At 38.6% G+C, this 22,383-nt stretch overlaps 1 protein-coding gene across 2 annotated transcripts in view; it reads right to left on the bottom strand.

The window, feature by feature from the left end:
- PDE5A (phosphodiesterase 5A) overlaps positions 1-22,383 on the bottom strand; it is a gene marked incomplete at its 5' end in the record, with an annotated part of 63,127 nt that overhangs the window by 15,757 nt on the left and 24,987 nt on the right. Inside the window, 8 exons of one of the 2 annotated variants that reach the window (XM_084263971.1) lie at positions 4,229-4,279; positions 5,722-5,897; positions 10,158-10,242; positions 13,397-13,505; positions 15,657-15,724; positions 17,690-17,827; positions 19,061-19,150; positions 20,397-20,468. In XM_084263971.1, coding sequence (XP_084120097.1) covers positions 4,229-4,279; positions 5,722-5,897; positions 10,158-10,242; positions 13,397-13,505; positions 15,657-15,724; positions 17,690-17,827; positions 19,061-19,150; positions 20,397-20,468 — 789 coding nt within the window. Of the gene's footprint in view, positions 1-4,219; positions 4,280-5,721; positions 5,898-10,157; positions 10,243-13,396; positions 13,506-15,656; positions 15,725-17,689; positions 17,828-19,060; positions 19,151-20,396; positions 20,469-22,383 lie in introns of both variants that reach the window. The other variant, XM_084263970.1, reaches the window with a different exon arrangement.

The following is a 22,383-nucleotide window of genomic DNA, read 5'->3' on the forward strand; positions in this document are numbered from 1 at the left end:
TTTGCTTAAATTTGACACACACTTTTCCATAGCTCATGAGACTAAGGAAAGGTTTACCTAGTCAGTCTGTTAGCTAAACCACCTAAGGGAAATTGTAACCTAGAGTACATATTAAATTGTGAGATTAAGAAAATAAGGCAGTGGGATAACATGGGGTTTTTTTAAAGATGTACAGACATCAAGATCTGTAACTGTTGCACATTTTTCTTAAAATAGTGAGGGAAGAGATGTCAGCAGAACAGAATTCCTAACAGAATCCACATTCAGCACTATCCTAGTAGAATACATCCACAGGCAGAGCTTTCTTAGGGCTAGAGTGCTGAAAAATTAAGACTTAACCTGTGATCAATAATCTTTAAAACCTTTGGGTAATGTTTTTGATGTAATTTGATTACAGTCATAAACCTTCAATGTGAAATTTGTAATTATGAAGTAGACAAAACCCTACCAACTCTATACTTTTTAAAATATGTATCTTTTATTATCAGTAATACCTACATGTATTACATGTATTACAGCTTTTTATATCACAACTCTACTTTTTCTTGTTATAAAATTCAAGATATAGCCATTGGTTTCCTTTCAAAACACCAACGATAAAGGTAAATCTTGCACTACTGAACAAAAATTATTAGTATTTTTTTTTCAGTAAAAGAAATGGTGGAGTTCTCAGTGTTACCTCTTTACAGTTTTTTCACCTTCATGAGTGTGGTTTACAAGGAAGTCAAGAGAAACTGAAATGGTAAAAGAAATGAACCTATGTGTTTATCTCCCTCTTTGTAATTTGAGGGGGAAAACATTTCTCCAGCATGGGGAACTGTGCCCAAGAAGACTGAGACCCTGAAGGAAGCATGTTATCTATCATAAGCTACACTATTATGGCATGTTGCGTGGAAACAAGCTCTCCCCATAGTTACATCTACCATTCCCTGCTCCATGTAAGACTGCTGTTATCTTTTCTGTGTGTCAGAATCAGAAAGTCATGAGAGAATATGAAAAATAGTATTTACAGCCTTACACATTTCTTGTACTGGTGTTTTTGCAACCCTCAGTTTGTATTCATGTGGTATTTCACCTCTGAGCATGTGAGAGAACCACCAGGCCAGTACGTGCGGTCAAAAATAAGGCAGCCATTCAGGAACCCTAATGACGTCATTTTGAAAACCAACAAATGCAGTCTGGTATTTCACGAGGAAAGGGGCTGGATGGACACAGTAGGAGCTCAGCAGAATACCTCATGCCTGTGTTCTAACTTCATTGACAATTTATCTTTCCCTTCCTTGATTTCCTGCCTCTGACAGCCACAACAGTAAGTTTCATTTCAGCTGAGACTTAAAAACCTGCACCCTGTAGCTATTCATGTGTTATTTAACCGAATCCTCTGTTTCTTCTCTCACTGATGGAAACCAGCAGAGGTACCTGCCCCACATTCTACAGCATGAAAGTTCATCAGCTATTTTAATTTCAAGTTACCAAGCAGTGGTCAGCTTCTGTAAGCACTGACCAAGCTACACCCTCTTGCTCAATTTATCCACCTCAGAAATATTATAAAGAGCATGAAACTGTCGAGAATAGAAGAAAATGTACCAGTTATTTCACCTTTTTGCATAAATGCAGCTTTTTAATTACTATTGCTTACCACAGGCATTGTATTAATAGCAATTAGTAGTGAATAAATAAGTATTGACTCCATTTCATTACCTATTTAAGTCTAAACAATAATTTTAAAAAACTCATCTTCTATTTTGAATTAAAAACCTACAGGTAAAGTGTATAACTTCATTTGATACCCCAAGGTGTCAACCTTCAAGCAAATCCTCAAGCACAAGAATAGTCCATCCTGGCATGCAGGAAGGCAAGCGAGCATGGTACAAGGCCAGCATGGACAAACAGGGAGCTCCCAAGTGAAATCAAATGAAAAAAACAAGTACACAGAAAGAGGAAATGGGGATGGGCTACCTGGGAACCATACAGAGATATTACCAAGGGGTGCAGAGATGAAGATGGGAAAACCAAAGCTCATCTGGAGTTGGAACTAGTGAGGGATAGGAAGGACAATACAAATGGTTTCAATAAATACACTGACAACAAAGGAAGGCTAAGGAAAATGTGGGACCACTGTGGCAACTGAGTGGCAGCTATAAACAGTTGTGTTTGCTTCGTTTGCTTTGTATGATACCACACAGGTTGCAGACAGTATCTAGGCTCAAAGGAGGTGACTACATATGGTAGCAGATAGTGAAATCATTTAACACGAAGAGAATCCACAACTTGTACCATAATAGTAATAGCCTTTCCATAATGCTAAGCATGTTAAGATCTCAAATTACTTCACAGTCAGTAACAGAAAAAGAACAAGGATTTATGTTTTCTTTTGTATGAGATACTCCATAAATTTCATGTCAAAATCTAAGCTGCCCTCTGTTCTTGGGAAGAAAGAGAAGTAACAACTGTAAAGAAATTAAATCCCTGCAAAATCTATTTACAATTCCTAGAAATTTACAATCCCTACAAATCAATTTACAGAGAAAAACAAGCTGGAAAAAAAGCAGAAGTGAACTACTTTCATGAAAGACAATACTATTAGAAAGTCTATATGCCATAAGGAAGTTTTGAGTCATGAAAGTGGTGGAATGGGGCACTAAAGAAAGAAATGAAGCTTTCTAAAGAAAATAATGCAACTTTGGGAACGGCCACTGAAGTAGCTATCTTGTACATCAATTATCAGTCAGATTTGTACTGATACATAAAACAGGACAGGGATCATTCTCTAGCACGGAGATGAAATACCACAAACTGACTTGTCCATACTACATAGGGCTTGGTCAGTGGTTTGCTTTGGGATCTAGTGTGATGCCCTAAGTTCTAAAATACCATTATTTGTAATGCCTGTTCCCTTTTTTCAGCTTACATTATCTGAACAAAACTGGTATCTCTGACAAAGTTCAGAGCAATGGTGTCATAGCATGAAAATGAAGGTATTCATTGCATGAGGATATGTGGCATATCCAAGGGTGCAAACCCTGCTCAAAGAGCCCTCCAACGCTGTAGGCTAGAGGAAGCCAAATCTGGTGCACTCAGCCACACTGAATATGGGAGATGGCCTGTGCTATGTATGTCCTCTGCTATCACCCTAGGCAGCAGTGGTGGACATGGGCCAGGATTGTGCTAGGAAGCACATGGACAGTTAAGCAGTTGAGGTGGACATGGGTTCATCTGTAGGTTTACAGTGGTTCTGGTTTATTTAGCAGTAAAGATGCAACCACAGAGCTGAAGACACAACCCCCTTAGGAATACCATTGGAGATGGGTCACATGCCTGTCTTGTCAGTGCCTCTTTATCGATGAGCAACAGTGTGGTAGGACTGGGGTTCAAAATCTGTGTGAGCTAACCATTTGAGAACTTGGTGATCTTAAAGGTCTTTTCCAAACAAAACAATTCTGTGATTCAATCTTTAGACTTGGGCCTTGTTCTGCAGCACTTTGCTTGTCCAGTCTAGTCCTGTACTACCCAGACTGTGGTCCTCTGTGTCTACCTTCCTCTTCATACCTCCCACTTCTTTTCATACAGCAGGGGTGATTCTGTTTCCCCAGAATGTCTGGAGAAAAGAACTGGAGAGACTAAGCACAGGCTGTGCTTTGAATCACAGCTGTAGTTACTCCTTAAGCAGTGGGTTCTAAACACAGAATTAAACATGAGCAGAACAGGGCACTGCACAGAAAAGTAACCATAAAAGTAAAAAAAGATGTTGCATTAACAATTAAATACAGAATTTCTGTGTAAGGCCATAAAGCTGCACCCATACTTGGGATGCCTGAAATGTACCAAAGATATAAAATATACAAGAGTCAGGCGTAGCTGCAGAAGGAAGATTTCTCAGTATTTTGCTTCTCAAATACTTAATCATTGTGAGTTGATACTAACATTGCATCAGATGTTTCTGTCACTTAAACTCAGAGAAAGGCAGTTGATTCTTCTGTTTCTCCTGTAATTGCAGCTCTCTGGCCAACCTGTATCCCTCACTGTAGGCATTGTAACGTTTCCCTTTTATGTGATGGATTAATTCAGCTCAGGAACCGACCTGTTAAAGCTTCACTATAATTTTTTATTCCTGGAAGATGTGCTTCTGCGCGTATGGGGACCCCATCCATGTAAAGGACTGCCATTTGTTTTTCTACTAATGGAATTTTTCTATAGTAATAGTAAAAAATTCAATTACCGCTGTTACCTGCAGCTCCCTCGTTTCCTCCTCAGCAGCAGAAGCATGGTATGAGAGGACCTACACAACGAGAAAAGCAGCCTTTAGTACAAATGAAAGAGCAATGTGATGAAAAGGTATTTTTCCTAAAGTGGAGGTTTCACCCTGCTGCTTGTGTCCATGCAGGGCCTGCACTGGTTTTCAGGGAGCTCTCTGGAAGCATATGGGGAGCAATCCGTAGCATTCACAAATCTCCCACAGCACAGAATCTTCTCGAGATAATTAGGCCAAGAAAATGTAAATAGTTTCTATAAAAGAGCAAAGAACTCTGATTTTCTCTTTGGAAAGTTTTCATGCCCCACTTTCAAAGACAAATAATACACGAAACAGCTATAATTATGTGCCTGACATTGTTGCCATTACAATCTTCTTAGTTGATTCAGATATAAACCAAAGTTTTGCCCTATCTGAAACTTGGCAAAAAAGTCTGAAAGATAATATGTTTGTTTTAAATTAACAACAAAACCCCTCATAATTTTTAGCTGTTGAGAAGACAGGACATGAAAATGTTATGGTGGGGTTTTTTTTAGCAACTAGAGACTGATTTTTTTGTAAAGAAGCCATATTCTTATATATGAACCTGTAATCTGTCTGGATTCCCTATATTATATATAAATGTTACAGTATGAAACAGAATTGATGATTTTCCAGGTAAACAAACAGCTCTTTTTTTTGTTTGTTTGTTTAAAGCACTGAAATTGTTTTGACAATAATTTTACCACCTTTTTATTTAGTATGAGTTGGTACAGACTCATTTGCGAGTTGTAATATTTCTTTTAGAGGCTATGGAGTATATAATCCCCATTTTAGGAATTCTGCAAACACTCTGTTTACATAAGGAATGTTAGGAGATCCAAAGTCTACAAATTTTTCACTTTCAGCTTCAAGTTATCACCTCTGAGTAATTCAGCCTCTCAGCCTAAAGCCCTCTTCAGTTATTAAACCTAACAGTAACCAGTTTAAAGGCCAAGACCAGATGACGTTCATCTTGATACAGTTTGATGGAGTCTGAGGAAACTGCTATAAACCTACAATAATGCTGCTATTACTCCACAAACCGGTTTGTCTAAATGATTGAGCCAAAATCATCACAGAAGACCTCAGACAAGAAAAGGAAGACCCTAATCCCAAAAACCATTTCCTCTTCCTATACAACAGAGCAAGCCCGCTGTGTTGCCAGTGTGTAGCCTCATGTAGAGGAAAAGATGCGTTCAGCTCACTCCTAAATCTCATGCATGAAGTTAAAATACAATACAGAATAAACCAGTCTGCTGGCAGATACAGAAGTGAGAAAGAAAATCGCTGTGCAAACTCACCAGGGCAAATTATGTTCTCCCGGAGAAGAACAATTTCTGTTCAGTACCCATGTGAGTAGCTGCACTTAGGTGGAGAACGGTCAGGGTTTGGAGAAAATTTGAATCTGTTTGGGGGGTAATTAAGGATCACCTATATTTTGAGCTCACCTCTAATGTCACCATCTGTTTGGCCATGGCTCTTTCTACCGCTTCATACATCTGTGTATTCTGGATCCCCAAGCCGCAAAAGATGACAAATGCTTCCAGGAACTGTTCATCATTTCTGTTGAAAGCTTTGATTTTGCCTGAGTTTTCTTCCATCTTATTCACAAGCTGGCAAACCCCTATGCCGGGACACAGAAATTAAAATAATTAATACAGAGAACTGCCAAAATGTCACCTATTGTATAGGGCATCAGGAGAAAAATTAAGTCTAGGACAGTTAAACCACAGTGCAAACCACCAATATACCTAAAAGGGACACACAGGAGTGCTTGTAGGATCTTCCCTGAAGTTTTTTAGAGTCATTTTACTGCATTATAGAATAAATACTGAAACATTATACGTTGCTCTGTAGATTCAAAAGTATTTATTAGGATGTGTAAAAGAAAAATGTAGGGCTTTACAGACTTGATTATCTCATCATATTCTAGGGTAGTTTTCATCCTAACTTTTATTATTAATAGTATTCTAGATTGATTTAATCCCTAAAGACAATTTGTCCTTTGGAGGCTAATTAAATATTTGTAACCATGCCAAAAGAACATTTATGAAAGTCAGAACAGTGGTACACAGAGTTTTCACTGCCTTATTTGAGCCCGTACTGGATTTTTTTTTTAAATAATTGACCTAAACATAGAATACCCAAGCTGAGGCCTAACGCTTAAGTATACTCGCTGATGCTATGAGGAAGTAGTTAAATTATGGCCTGCTCCAAAGACTGCTGAAGTCATTGAAAACCATCCTACTGAACCCAGCCTGTTTGCTTCAAGCTCGTTAATAATTGCATCTACTTACTTTCTCTTAAGTTTCTGACTTCTCTGTGCATGTGCCATTGACAAGTCTGACAGATAACTTCTACCAAACCTTGCTGCAGCCTAAATCCCTGACACCACTTTGAGCAGAGGGAAATTCCCACATACATCTCACTTTAGTTTATACTAGTGGGTGGCAGTTTCTGCTACAAAATCATACTATTATTTGAAGCAGCTGCATTGTAAGTATACATTGTCCTTGGCCAACACTGCATTAGGGGTGATTATTGTCTTAAGTTTGAGTCCAAATGTTTTCTCACTCTCATGAGTATGAATACTAACAGCTTGGGAGCATAAAAGTTAGCCAACATTTTCCTGGCCAACTGCAAATAATTATCCCAGTGAAAATAACAGTTGCAAATTAAATGTTCTGAAAAAAAATGAAAAAGTTGTAATTTTCTATAAATTGCTGTTGCACACCAGTTTGTATACTTTGTGTATGCTGTGAAGAATATTTTGCAGCAGAAAGAGTAATGTACTAAATATGTAGTTAAGCAGCAAAGAGAAGATAAGTGTTTAGCATGGTGTTTCCAGAACATGGTTTAGCATAGGATGGGAATGGTTGGACTCGATGATCTTCAGAGGTCTCTTCCAACCTTGTGATTCTATGATTCTGTGATTCTGTAACTCTCTTAGCAATTTTTAGGTTTTCTTGCGTCAGCAGGGCTACTCCGAATTTACACGGGATCTATGAACAGAATCCAGATGCCTTATACTTCGCCACCACGAGGCCAGGGAGGCCAGATTTGTTCTGTGCTTATGGGTAGGGAGGAAATGATAGTGAATACTATTTTACGGCAGTACTAACAGTGAACATAGCAGCTACGGCAAGGTCTTGTCAGTGACAATAATTTTTATATAAAAGCCTTTCCAGCATTTTAGTAGTCCATATTTGGAGACTCAAAAAGCTTATTAAGGTTTTTAATTAAAAGGAAAAAAAGCTTGTGAGGGAGAAAGTGTACATCCTCCCTGTTACTGTATGTCGAAAAGCTAAGGAAAAGAATGTACTGCTCGTGTGTGAACTGTGTTTTTAGGGGAACATTGCCGTTGCATGTAGAAGTTTTAATGTCTGGTGAGAACGTAACACCATCCTGTTTTCAAATTAGGTTCTGTTTGGGATTTTAGTATCAGTCTCCTCTAAAGAGATCAGTAAGGATCACTGTAGCCCTGAACTGTTGTGGCAGGGGCTATGGTACTGGAATATGGCAAACAGGATTCTGAACTTTAATGGAATGAGATGACTGGATACTTACGATAGTACAAATACATAATCCCAGCAAATAAGGATTCATTAAAACCAAGATTAACTTTCCCTGGGAAAAAGAAGCTGACTTATAAAACTCTATAGGAAAATTTCATGGAACCTACTTTCAGATCTCTGTTTAGTACTGTTTATGACATTATAATTATTGCCATAGCAACAGTGGTGTAACAAACACAAGATTGAGATGCAACAGTGAATAAGGTACAAATGCAAACAAATTCTTAGAAGACACAGCTTTTGGATATACATAAATGTCTCTTAAAAAGATGAGAACTGCAGTAAATATATTTACTTTGTGGTACTTACGACTCTCTAACTGTAAACTTTTTCAAAAGCTTTCCTAAAGCACTGAGGGTTCCATAGTTACAATTAAAGGAACTAATTTGTTTTTTTTTACTGGGGCGTGCTTATAAAACCACAGAAAGGTTCTGTAAAGCTTCCACCACATACCTGAAAAATGCACAAGTTAGGAGAATAAAAAGGTTCTTGTCATCTTCCTTGCCATTAAGATTTGCTTGGTTTTGCTGTGGACAGTTTTTCCCACCCCAAGCCAATGTGCACATCCATTTCCCAAATTCTGGTCTGGGGTATACTAATCTTAAAAACATGAAAGTAGACTTACAGTAATAGTCCTACATAGTGTATAGAGTATGCTAAAGAAGCTTATTTGTCCCAAAGACAACTTCTTCGCCTTGCCCTGTTAAAGACCTGAACATTAGGCAGGCTGTGAAACATTAAAGGACTTCAAAGAACATTTTTCAGTGAGAATTACTCAGATTTGAAAAACCCAGCTAAATGGGGGCCCTGATGGAATCTTTCAGTTTGAGCTTCCAGAGAAAATAACAATGGAAGAAATCTTTATGAGATCAGATGCTACTGTTTTATCAGTAGCTACCAGCATAGTGAAATTTCTCTAATTAAAGCTCGAGTTGAGTTCAATCCTCATCTTGGTAGAATACTTAAAACAGAGTAATAAAAGAACTCATTAAACAAGCTGATATCAAAAGAAATTTCAGAAAACTCCATTAGGCAAAGATGATGCTTCTCTTTCTGCTTCAGGAGCTAACAGAAAGATCTGTCTTCATGGGGAAAAGACCTTGTATTTACTGCATACATTGTTTTTTTTAATAATTCTCAATGAAAATTCTGTGAAGACCATTAAATACATACAATTCTTGGCACTGAACGTATGCTTGCTCAATTTTGTAAAGCTGAGGAAGTTGGATTCATGCTGGTATCTAGGAATCAGTATATTTTATGTTCTCTGTTTGTGGAACTTATGGATACCAGAAAATCAGGCTGACACATTCTACTCTTCATAGTCCTGGTAATTTCCAAAAGCATCATCATCTCATTGTTTCAGGTGAATCTAAAACTCACTGAAAGACTTAAAGCTCATTAAGCTCGTTTCCTGACCAGATCTTCTAAACTATTTAGGGTTATACTCATCTCTGAGAACCAAGACCATGGCCCCCTAAGTATATTTAGGGAACTAGAGGTAACTAGGCTTCTCAGTTTCCACAAGCACTTAGACCTATGCGGGCCTAAGTGATGTCAAATTACCTCTGAAAATGTTACTCCAGGAAAGCAATGGTACTATGGCCACTCTTTAAAATAGAAGAAAAGCAAAGGAGATGCTGCAGAGATCTTTACACTGTGTAGCTTTAGACACTAAAACTAATATCGAGACGTGTGTAATCCATAGATAGAAGCAGGCATCTCCACAGGGCAATTCACAGAATCACAGAATGACTAGGTTGGAAGAAACCTTTAAGATCATCCAGTCCAACCGTACCTGTCCTCTGAAGCAGCACTGAAACTGCTCTAGCAGCCAGCCTTCTAATGTGTCAATCTTGCTATCAGTGTCTCTGCAGTTCAGCTGCCTTTCCACATGCCACTACTGTCACCTGAAAACCCAGCACTATCAACAGCTCAGGCCCAAAGAGCTTATTTACTGATTTACATCTTCTCGTCCTTTCACTGCCTTTTAAAAAATCGTCTCGAGGAAGAGTAGTAACTGACCCACTGAACAGAAAGTGTTACTTTATGGAAATAATTGTACTTACAGAAGATTTTGAAATGCAAAGAAGTTATAAAAATGGTGAGGTGTCACAAGAGTGTTGTGGATACTTGGTAACTTATTATGTAAGCAATTTACTATCAAGGTCACAGTGGAGTTACAGCTGAAAACACGATTATTATGGATATTTTACCCTGGGTTTATATTTCATGTTGCTTAGCTTTTACAGTGGAACACAGAAATATTTCTATGAATAATGTATAAAAAGTTTTTTAAAGGTACCTACCTATCACCTTATTCTTTTTCCCATTTTTTATTGGCGTACACAGCAAACTCTTTACACGTTGGCTTACATTTTCTGCATTGTCATTCTGTTAAACAAACAAAAATATACAGTTACATTTTTAAAGACAAACGTTCAAGTGGCTGAAGTGAAAAAGCTGTAGAGCTGGGGTCTACAACTATACCTGGTTTAGGTACTCCTTCAAATAGCAAGCACGTCTTCAAAGAGTTTACACATCTTTGGCCTGATGGTATAATAAACACTGTATCTGATATGGACTTTGATGAATAGTAATACAGTTAATGATGATAATCTTCATTGAGAGAGTGTTTACAGTGACTTGTGTTGAAAGTGTACTAATTTTATAATAGGTTCTTTCATTAGAAAGTACCACTTCTATGAAAATGACCAGTTTGCCCAAAGTGTTCCACTCGGTGCAGCTGAAAAGAGATCAGCTGGACTTTAGGACACTTTTTGCTTTTCTCTGGTGATGAGCTTCCCCCCCTCTTCCAGCATATCCCCTCCCTTGCAATACGGCAATGGAAGGAACAGAAGACAGAAACCAAGAGTAACTGCCTGGCGTTAAGCTAACTGCATATTTCATGGCACTAAAATTCTCCTAAACTCTTTGAGATGGCTTAATTAACCCAGCAATGCAATGAAAGGGGGCTCAGCTGGCATCAAATTATGGTCCAAAGAATGACAGGTAGAACAGCCACCAACGAGGTAAACATTCTGCAGTCTTCTAAAGACCTTTTATCTGCTGTGTTGGATATGTTTTGGTATTGGTTTGTCTCTTACTCCAAGAAAAGGAACAATTTTTTTTTGGGGGGGGTGAAAGGCTGGAGGTGTGGAACAAAATGAAAACACATTTCTTTCAACTATCTGGTGTGGAAAGGATATAGTACTGATATGACTGCCCCTGAAATAATGTGGCAGCTGCTGAGAAGTAAGTTTGGTCCAATCTCTAATTGTATGCAGCACAGAACAATGGGTAGACACTACTGTTTCAGACAAAAAGGTTATCTTGTGGGGTTTGAGGTATTTAAGCTATTGTTGCTCTGCGCTCTGGTGCTGCGTAAGGATTGTAGGCTGTTTCTTTGCAGGCAAATGCCCAAACAGTGTAATGCTTGTAAGTGGCAATAGGAAGTGTGATTCTTTAAAGAAAACAGGACAGGATTACAACATGCCAGATAATTGACTTGACTCCAGGAACTTAAGTGCTGCTACTTAACAGTAGCAAATTATCAGAAGGGCATATGGAATAACTCAAGAGTAGGCTTTGCTGGTTTCTGAACTGTGACATACCTGTGAGGTCAGCTGCAAGAAAGGATATGAGAATTAGCTTATCACCCTGGACCTCTCTGGCAAGAACAGCTGAAAAACACTAAGTCTGGTAGGAAAATAGGTTTATGGCTACCCTAAGAAGAACCCTCTGTGTCATAGTAACGTTCAGACCCATTGGAAGTCAAACTGGATTTTGTAGGAGATAGGACCACAGCGCACAGTGCTTAATAAAAATGCCTGGCCCAGTATTAATGAACAGAAAGGAGATAAAGCAAAAACAGGCTTAAATGGCTTTAAGGACTCTTGTAGATATTTAAACTTAGTCTCCATTGCACTGGCTGGTTCAGGGAAGAACATTTACACATGGATGCCTAAGCTTTGCATTTGGCTTCTGTACCATCCTTGTCAGTAGCCTGAACACGAGGCAGGCAACATCAGCACTCCTCCATGAACAAACCCAAGCTACTGTTCTGCCTCATGTCACCACCTAGGTAGTTGAGGCCACCAAAGCATTTAGAAAGCACAAAGTTGTTTTCATAAGGTGTGTGAGCACACTGTTGAACACCCTCCAAAGTAAGATGCACTAAGGCACCAGGTACCCCTGGGATTTCCTTCATGTCAGGGTTTGTCAGATTTCAAAATATCTTGCCTACAGCTCTGCCTTGAGACTGGTCCTATGCAGTCGTGGAGATGCAGCCAGCATGTTAAAAAGCATTATCCAAAATTCCTTCTAGCAGTACTATTATTATTATTAATCTCTTTTTATGAGTTTCTTTTACTTCCATAAGGTATAAATCATGTAGATGCCAAGGAAAAATGCAAAAGAAAGGCCCAGTTCAGACAAACAATTGTTTGGATGACTTTCAAGGTATTCCTTTTATTTTTAAATGTCTTCAAAGTTATAACTTCTTTCTTTATTAACCTAATACAGTATATCAGTCTGATCATGGTCTTCCATTCAGGCAGTAAAGACAGCTTTGAGCCTTGCAAATGTGAGCACTCAGTTTCTGTGTTGCTCAATCCTTCACAGAAACCCACTCCAGAACATCCGTGAAACCTTGCACGGAGAAAAAGTGAAGGAACACTTCCTGCCCCTTCTTTCTACTTACTGGAAGGATCACATTGAACACTGTATTTTCTGACCTTTTCCCTGTGCATCTCAGAACAAACAGTTTGGTAAAAACCTTCCTGATGATCATAATTCTTATTGCTCTCTTCCCTAAGACCCACTAGCCAGTAGGCTTAAATATAAGAGGAGCAGACATCTTTCTAATTTCTGCATTGACAGTAAAATACTGAATTACAGGTTTGCTTTTTGTTGATGATGCCTTTGAAGACAACCTGACTGCAGTCTGAGTCTTGCCAAGTGACCTTCCCTCCTAACTCTCCACTATTGGGTGTGTTCAGCTGTTTACCACATTAGAAGCTCACACTTCATGAAGTCTGAAGCTAAAGCTCCCAAAGAAAAGTGAAATTATTCCTTCTCAAAATAACAAAGAGCTTGCACCTATTACAATAATCTTTGCCAGAACAAGAGGGGAAAGAGGAGGATAAAAGGAAAGGAATTTTGGAGAGCCTCCCAACACTCACAGTAAACTTCAGAGGATTACTGTGAAACCCTCCAGCTGTTCTTCACTTAAACATTTTCTGTAGGACATACTGCAAGCTCTACACATCGTGTCTATTTACTGAGAAATGAATGTTAGCCTTTTTTAATAGTGGCTGTAGGGACAAATCCCTTCCCTGGCTACCTGGCTTGATGTGTGTGAGTATCATACCATTTTTTCACTGATAATGAACTTCTTCAAGCAAATGCGCCTGCTGTTGTGTTTGTGTCATTCTAACTGTGGCCAGTAAATCAATGGAGGTAATAAGGGGAAAACAAAAATGCATGAGAAGTAAACAGAAAAACGTTTTACATTTCTCAATTTTAAATCTAAGCTTATTTTACTTACTGTCCAGGGAAATCTTTTGTCTTTGCAGACGTCTGGGATGTTGAGAGGTTCCATTGTGTTCTTGACATACTGAGCATACATGTAATTGATTTTGTTTGCATCATTGTCCCTGAAGGATACGACATTATTGTTGATATTATGTGCTTAGTATGACAACAGGTCATTTCATTATGCAAAGCAGGTAATTGTAATATTAGGAAAGGAAAGGATATAACCAATAGAAGTGTAATGGAGTTGAGTTCAAATCCTGTATCCTAATCCAGTTGTCATCACAGAACTGCAGAGTGGATTAATTTATACGTCCCACCATTTCTTTAATATTCTACAACATTAACATGGAACACCAAGCTTAAGAAATAACTAAATCAGTGCAGTTTGTGCATCTGAAGGACAAAGAATGAACAGCAGAGCTTATATTGAAATAAACAGAACTTTCTGAAAACCAATTGCATGCACAAATCTGACACACTTGAAAAAGCAATGCTGGATGAAATCCAGATATCTTTTAAGCAGAGTTCAGCAGGTAGCATTTGCAAGTTTTCTGCTTCTAAGTTCATTTCAAATTTCTTCTAAAAGTAAAAGCACAATCAGTTGCATGGGGATTCTGTTACTGAAATAAAACTGTTTATTCCAAACCAGGACATAAAATATCTTTTCGGAATTAATAATCTCCTACTTTTTTAGCCACGATATATTTAATTCAGGCATTTAAATTCTCTTGGACCCTTTCCCTGTTTTGTAGGGGGACGTGTGTCTTAGTAATAGACCTAGTGCCATCAAGCTGTAGTTTCGTTATGATTTTAGTTATCTTTCTGGTGTAAAGAAGTTCACAGTGCTTGAGGAAGGGAATTATTCTTCTGTTGTTTCACAAACATGGTTATATATGGCAATGCCCCACAGTTCTGAATACCAGTCTGATTTGGGGTTTGAGTCAGGGTCCTTGGTTACATAATAAGCCTGAAATTCTATTATGTAAAGTCATACTTCCCATCTAACCCATGTCATTATATTTCTGCTATGGCCTGAACGCATGCCTTTCAGGCTCAACAGAAGTCCTAACTCCAACCATTGACATTGGTACAGTCCTTGGCATCTAATTGTGCTGTCTCATGAACAAGAGTCACAGATGCAATTAAGCCTCCGAGATTTTTTCCCTATCAGTTACGAGAATTAATTTACTGATGGCCCATGTGAACCATTAACTAGTAACCATGAAAGGGATAGTGAGTAGGAAGGGTAAAGTCTGTTTCCCATTCCCACAGTGTAGAAGAGGAAGTAAACAGGAACTTTTTCTTTCATCCTGTGCTATTACTAGCCCAATGTACCTCTGTACTTTCTGGTTGTATGCTGTCTGAAATCATAATATGGCTCAACAATCTTGAGATAGTCAAGCCACACACTTTGATGTAATTTTCTAATAGATGGAATTTAATATAGTGTTCACTGCAAAAAAAGATCAAAGGGATACAGAAATCTTCATTTTCTCTCTGCACACTGTAACTACAGTATTACATTTTATACACAAGTTTCTCACTCTTTTGATGTTATTTGAAACAAGTGGTTTTGATGTCTGAGAAAGGTAATGGAGACTAATTTTCAGACTTCAATACATAGGCTCATACTAAATTTGGAAACTATTTAATCTGGGTATTTTAATTCAACTATTTCTACATCTTTCCCTTCCTCCTAGTTGAACTTCTTCATGGTTTCTCAAAAATGACTGGAAGGTAGAATTTAGGTCTTTATTCTTGATTTATTCAGTCATGTTCTTTGAGTCAGCTTTCCTATCTATAAAGTAATAATAATGATTAAAATAATGTATTAAAATTATAAAGAGTGTTAGTATCTACTAATTTGGATATGCCTACTCTTCAATATAGTAATCTATGCAGTTTTCTTACAGGTCAGTTATAGAGCGACCCACCAATTTAAGATTGGTACTTCTCAAATTTTGTACATTCCCATAGCTTATCCTTGTGACACATCTATGTGCCTAGACCTGACGAAGTGAAGATATGGGGCCCTACTCTTCTATTCTGCTCAGTGTGACTCTTTTAAGGCAATGGAGTTTGGCTGTATCTTTCAGGGCAAAACCTGCTCTATAAAAACAGCAGTCAGACATGGTACGCCATGAGAATAAGGTCTGTTATTATGAAATATATATATATAATTTATATATATAAATATTATATATATATATAAAACATAGTTTCTTCAGCATTCTCTTGGTATGAACGAAAGTGTGAATTTGTTGTTTTACCTCTTCAAATTTTCAGCTGAGTCTCCTAGTTCCTCAGATTCCATATGAAACACACTAGAAAATGAATCCTGGAATAAGAAGAGGATATTTTAATATATAGGTGTATAATAAGGTGGTCATACGTTAGAATAGTTGTATTCATCAAAGTCTTGTTGCAGTTCTCAAAACCTATTCTGTAATAAAGATGAGTGTAAAATTATTTAACTTCATTTCACATCTAGCACCAAGCGTACAGGCTCCTACCACAAAAATATCTTCTGATACCCCTTTAAATATCATTGAAGTGCTTTGAATCTCTACTGATCACTCAGAGAAGAAATCCTAGTGTTCACAAGTTGCACCAAATTTATCTGTCAGCATAGAACTTCATAGTTTAACATTCATCCAATTCTAGACCCATTTTCCTAGGACCAGTGAGGATAGTGACTGATGTCTGTGCCATTTTTCATGCAGCTCCTTTTAACAGCCTAAATGTAGTGAGAAATTAGATTCTTTCAGTACTGAAGATTCAAACTACAGGCTGCAAACTAGATGCTGGAGCTTATCTAACTTGTAATGTACACCAATGCACTCGAGTGCTGTGTCTGGTTCTGGGCTCCTCACCATATGAAGGACAAAGAGGTCGTCAAGCGTGTGCCCAGATGGCCAAGTAGGCCAATGGCATCCTGGCTTGTATCAGGAATAGCATGGCCAGCAGGACCAGGGATGTTCATTCCTTTATACCCAACTCTGGTGAGGCCACACCTCGAATACTGTGTTCAGTTTTGGGCCCCTCACTACAAGAAAGACATCAAGGCCCTGGACTGTGTCCAGAGAAGGGCAACCAGGCTGGGGAAGGGGCTGGAGGGCAAATCCTATGAGAAGCGGCTGAGGGAGCTGGGGATGTTTAGCCTGGAGAAGAGGAAGCTGAGGGGAGACCTTACCACCGCCTACAACTACCTGACAGGAGGGTGTAGAGAAGTGGGCGATGGTCTCTTCAGCCAGGTGACAGGAGATAGGACAAGGGGAAATGGCACAAAGCTGTGCCAGGGCAGGGTCAGATTAGGTATTAGGAAAAAGTTCTTCACTGAAAGGGTTATTGAGCACTGGACCAGGCTGCCCAGGGAAGGGGGTGAGTCACCATCCCTGGATGTGTTTAAAAGACATGTAGATGAGGTACTTAGGGATATGTTTAGCATAGGACAGGAGTGGTTGGGCTTGATGATCTTAAAGGTCTTTTCCAACATTGTGATTCTGTAAGGACTGCAAATACACAAATACAAAAAGCATGTAGATTGTTTTGCATTCTTGTGTGCAAAGTGACTGTTGTAAATACAGGGAGGGATGGGATTGTGGCAGATTACTGCAAGTGCTCTGTGTTGTTTCTGTGCTACAGAACCTGGCAATACTTCCTCAGTTCCAGCTCTTTCTACACCCGTATCTATAAAGAGTAGTGCAGGTAAAACTAGCAATGTCATTACGACACTGAGATATGCAACATAATATCCCACCCTCATTCTGCAGCCTGTTTTCAATAGGGAGGAAACACGGGCAGGCAGATTGGAAACAAGTTGTGTTTTGCTTCAGTGAGCCGGACAGGCCATGATTCTGCTCAGATACCTTGGTTAGATTCTCCCTTCTTAGACATACTCAAGATACAAGAAGTGCCATCAGAACTGATTCTGCTCAGGAAGGAAAGGCTACAGTGGTTTTGTTCCACCCTTATCATTTTTACCATCCTACATCAGTAGCTGAGAAAATGTTATGGAAGTTATGAAAGAGTTCAACATTCACAAGCTGTGCCAAAGGAGAGAGCTTGGAGACATAGTTTACCAACAGGTAATGCAAAATGGCTGCATAAAACTGGCAGCCTGGCCTACACAAGGACCAAAGCCTCCCAAGTTACACCTAACCTGAGTAGATACCATAAAAGAAAGGCAGAGGATGAAAAGGCAATACCATAGGTTTGAAATGCTATTGAGTCAGAATGGAGGGAAGCCCGCCCTGCTCCCAGCAAATAAGCACTTCTGCCTTCAAACAAAAAACATACTCACTGTACAATCTTCATCCACTATGAAGATGGTACACCTCTGCACTTGCATGAAGGATATTATAGTGGCAGCTATCTTCTTCAGAATTACTTCCAAAGACTGCTGCTCTTCAAAAATCAGGCTGGCAAGATCAAGAAGCACCTAGGGAAAAGGGCATTTGTGAAATTTCAACTGTGATTTAAGCAATAATTAGCATTACTATTGTCTTTGAGTCTTCCCAGAATCAAGGGAGTCAACGTGTATGTCTGTGACATACATACTTAAAAACCAACTTCATGACAGACATGAAGTTTTGACTTTCACGCAGACTGCAAGGCAAGTGTAAATAAGTCAGTTTGGCACTTTCAGTTGAAGAAATGCACAGCCTGGTTAGCTGTATGATCTTTTCATTCAGAGATGGCATAGATTTCGGCAGTGACAGCTCATCAAAAAAACCTGAGAAGTACAGACAGCACACAGTAATTTCGCATTAGGAGACCAAATAATTTCCTATGGGTGATGTGTGCATTCTAACAACAGTGACATTTGCATTTCTTAAGACTTTTGAACACAATTATTATCTGTTGTAATTCTAATAGATCCTAATGAGCTCATTTGGTGAAAACATCATTTAGATACAGTCTGCTGTATTTCAAAGCTTCAACTGGAGGACTTAGCTGCTCAGATGTGCTCCTATTATATTCTTTCTTCCCTCACAAGCAGCATGGAGCCAATTTGAAATGATCCAAATTCATACCAATTTATAAACTTTGATAGTCACATGGAAACTCAGACATACCAGAAAATTTTGAAAACAACTGCTCCCTAATTCTTTCTCCAAAAACTTTTCATGCTGAATATGGTTGACATAGTCACCCATAAAGGCAATGGCATTAATAAGTCCTTAGTTATAAAGATGACTGCAAAACACAGTTGGATTAATCACAAAGAAATTCAGTTTTCCTTTTGATCATTACTGAAAATGTGGTTAGTGACTCTCTATAGTTGTAGTAGACTAAAAGAGCAATCTGTATAACCTCTAACATTCTGTAGGGGTACTTCTACCTGAAATTTCTGGATTGTGTACCCCTCTGGTTGTATAATATGTACAGCGAGCCACAGTAGAACTTCAAGCAGTGTTGAGCATATTGACATAGAATGAGTTTTCTGACATGTAGCTTCACCTTCTTCCCCTTCTCACAGCCCAAGGTGGAATGTGCCCAACTACATCTCAGTTCAGTTAGTTAGAGCTTCATCAGACATACACAGCATTCAATTAGAGTAATCAAAAATAGCCAAGGGGTAACTACCATGTGAAAAATACCAGGAGCAGGCACGGATTACTAGCTAGCAATGGTAATTCCTGTATTCTCAAGACATACTTGTTGACCATACCTGATTACGTCTGTTCTCAAGCAAAGATGTCTCATACAATTGAGCATTGTGAAGAACAATTCCACAAAATGCCAAATACGCAGCAAAATCCTGAAGACAAACAAACACCAACACATCATGAAGACCATGTCTCACAGCATCTTAACTCTATTCAACTACATCTGCTACATTTTTTTTGTTTCACTTTGAAGTATTAATTGATATTTTTAGCTTATGTTTGGTAACCACACATTTAGGTTTGGGATTTTTTTTCTCCATTACTCATCATTTGTTATTTCCTCATGAATCTCTTCTCTCCTTTTGAAACTGAGGAGAGTTAAGTCAGCTTCACCAGCCTGAGTGCAGCCTAGTTTTTGCTTTACCGATCTGAATGTGAAGTCCGTAAATGTTTGGAAAGCAACTTCAGCGTGAGAACTAGGAATCAAGGTGCTGCCTGCTCTACTGATTATCTCATATGTTGTTCAGAATGTATCAATTCCTAATTTAGCCTATAAATGAGAAGACCAAGAGGGGATTTCATCAAGTTATAAACACCTGAAGGGTGAGTGTCTAGAGGAAGTGGGCAACCTCTTCTCACTGGTGCCCAGTAACAGGAAGAGGGGCAACAGGCACAAGCTAGAACACTCGCAGGTCTATCTCCATATGAGAAAAACCTTCCTTACTGTGAGGTTGACCAAGCACTGGGACAGGTTGCACAGAGAAGTTGTGAAGTCTCCTTCTCTGGAGATACCCAAGACCCATCTGGATGCCATCCTATGCAATGTGCTCTAGGTGATCTTGCTCTAGCAGGGATCACCTAGATCTAGCAGGGAGGTTGGACTAGATGATCTCCAGAGGTCCCTTCCAACCCCTATGAATCTGTCAACCTGTGAATCTGTAAAAGCTTTTTCTCATTCTGTAATTGCTATGCTGAGAAAGTGATAAAGCATTTAAAAAAGAATCACTAAAGAGTCTTTAATATTCAAAATATGTATGTTGGGGATGCCAAGAGACTTAGAAATGATTAATTAAAAATATGTTTATTAAGTCATGGAGCATATTTACAATGCATTTCAGTAGTGTAAGCTTGTGTTTCAGAAATGTGTGAGATACCATGCTGATCCAGAAATTACACTATTTCACATCCCCCTTCCTCATGGCCTCGTCAAGAAAGAAATGTGCAGTATTACCAGGCAATTTTACTTTTTCAGAGGCATTTAATTTTTAATAACTTTAAAATTTCTGATTGGCACAAAAAGTAATAACACATCCGTTTCCCATTCCCCTATGGGAAGAGGAAGGAAAGGAAGAGGAAAGGGAAGAAAACAGAAGAGACACAAATGTCCAGCTTTTATACCTTTTCATCTTGTTCCGTGAAAGTGCCACCAATTCCAGATTTCTTATTAATTGCTTGAGCGACACCAACAACCTAGAGTATTAAAAATGGAGTAATTAGATAATTTTTAGGAGTCATTGGATTCTATTTCTGAACACATTTATAGAAGATAATAAATTATTGTTACAGCTATTCATTTAGTTGATCTTAGGATGACAGAAGATATTTAAGCACATTTTTTCCCTAATTTATTCCTATTACAAATAGCTGAGCATGAACCTGAAAGATCCCAAAAAGTAAGTGGCATGAGTCCTGGATGCTCTCATGAAGAGGGGTCAATATGATCCAAAAGTGTTTCCATAAATTGTAAGAATCATCTCCCAGAAGTACAACAACACTTAAACCTCTGCAGTCATAAGCCAGACCACGCAAAAGTTCTCTGCTAAAGTTCTGCTTGTGTGTGTGGAAACTACCCTTCTGCTAGCTCTGGGAGAATTCCAGAACACAGCTTCCTTACCAGACACAGAGTTTGGCTACAGTGATCTTTTTGCATTTTGTATCTCTCTGAATCTGTACGGATTCATTCTCATCTGCTGAAAAATCGTATACAAAGGTCGTGTTCCTGCCGGACTCAAGTTTGTTACTTAGACTTCATACAGAATCTATGTAACACTAAACCCAGCCAGAATACACATCTAGTCTTACTAACTTCTGTCTAAATTGTGTTAAATTTCAGATGATACTTTTTTAGTATAGAAATAATCTGTGGTAAAATTGAATTGCAAGTTTCTGGACATAATTCCATAATTGGGACATTAAAACACAATTTCTTACAAAATAGAAAACAGTCCCCTTTAAGGGCAGTCCATTTAAGTCCAAGCTACTGGTGCTTTTGTAACCATCTACATAGAGGATAGTTAGCCAATAAACATGATTTCTTCCTGCAGCATGTTGGTTTAGATGTTTAAAAAATGTAAAATGAATTTGAGAGAACACCACAGCCGTTGAAGCACGATGGGTTTGTTACTGACGGTCTTTGCGGAGTTCAATTCTGTGTGCTGGTGAGAGCCTCCCAGGATCCCAATCTGCCCTGCAAACAGCCAAACTCCTTATAAAAATGACAGTGGAATTCAGATCTTTGCTTAGTATTGACTCCAGCTTCTAACTCTTGACATCTGGAGAGAAATAAAATTGGGTGGTTGCTTTGGACTTACTCTTGATGCCTTCCCTGGTAACTTGGATCTGTTTTCAGAGTCCAAGGCAAACAAGAATTTAAACAGAGCTTCACACAAGTCAGTATGAAAAGAAAGTGAGCCTTTCTTTACAAAACAAATTTGCTGGGATAGTATTTCTGTAGATTCCCCACTGCAGCTACTCAAGCTCTGTACTGGCAGTGACCATTCTGTCCTGTAAATTAGTTTAAATTTCTTCTGGAGTCTGCGCTTATCATTGTACCTCTGTGCTTCTGCCCTCCGGACTCATAAATTAACCACATATTTTCACAGCACACTAAAACTGGAAGGCTTTCAGGGGAGACAGGTTAATTTCAGTTGAGATACTTCTGACTTTCCCTGTCAATCAGGTGAAAATGAGAGTTTTTCTAAATCAAATATTTTGTCATTCCATTAAAAAAGGTTATTTATTTTTATTCTTACACGTTATTAAACATAATGCACACTCTTGTTCTTTATTAGATCAAATTGTTACCGTCATAATTGTTTCTCTCTGATGCATAACTGTTTCCTAGATTATAGGATTTCAAGGTCTTAATCTTTCCGGCACATAATTCAGTATGTTTCCACTTTGCAAATTATTACTAGTCTGGCTTTAGGCTTACAATAATTGGAAGAAGAATTCCTTTAGCTGTGAAGTAAAAACCAGAATGTTCTGACTGTTGGTGAATAAGGACAGGTTTCTATAACTGATACCAAGAGTGAGAAGTATAAGGTGGTGAACCCAATGCTGTTTATCAGGATGCATGAGAGAGGCACCAAAATAGGTGACCTTC

Source organism: Gallinula chloropus (assembly GCF_964237585.1).
Source record: "Gallinula chloropus genome assembly, chromosome: 4".
Taxonomy (NCBI): domain Eukaryota; kingdom Metazoa; phylum Chordata; class Aves; order Gruiformes; family Rallidae; genus Gallinula; species Gallinula chloropus.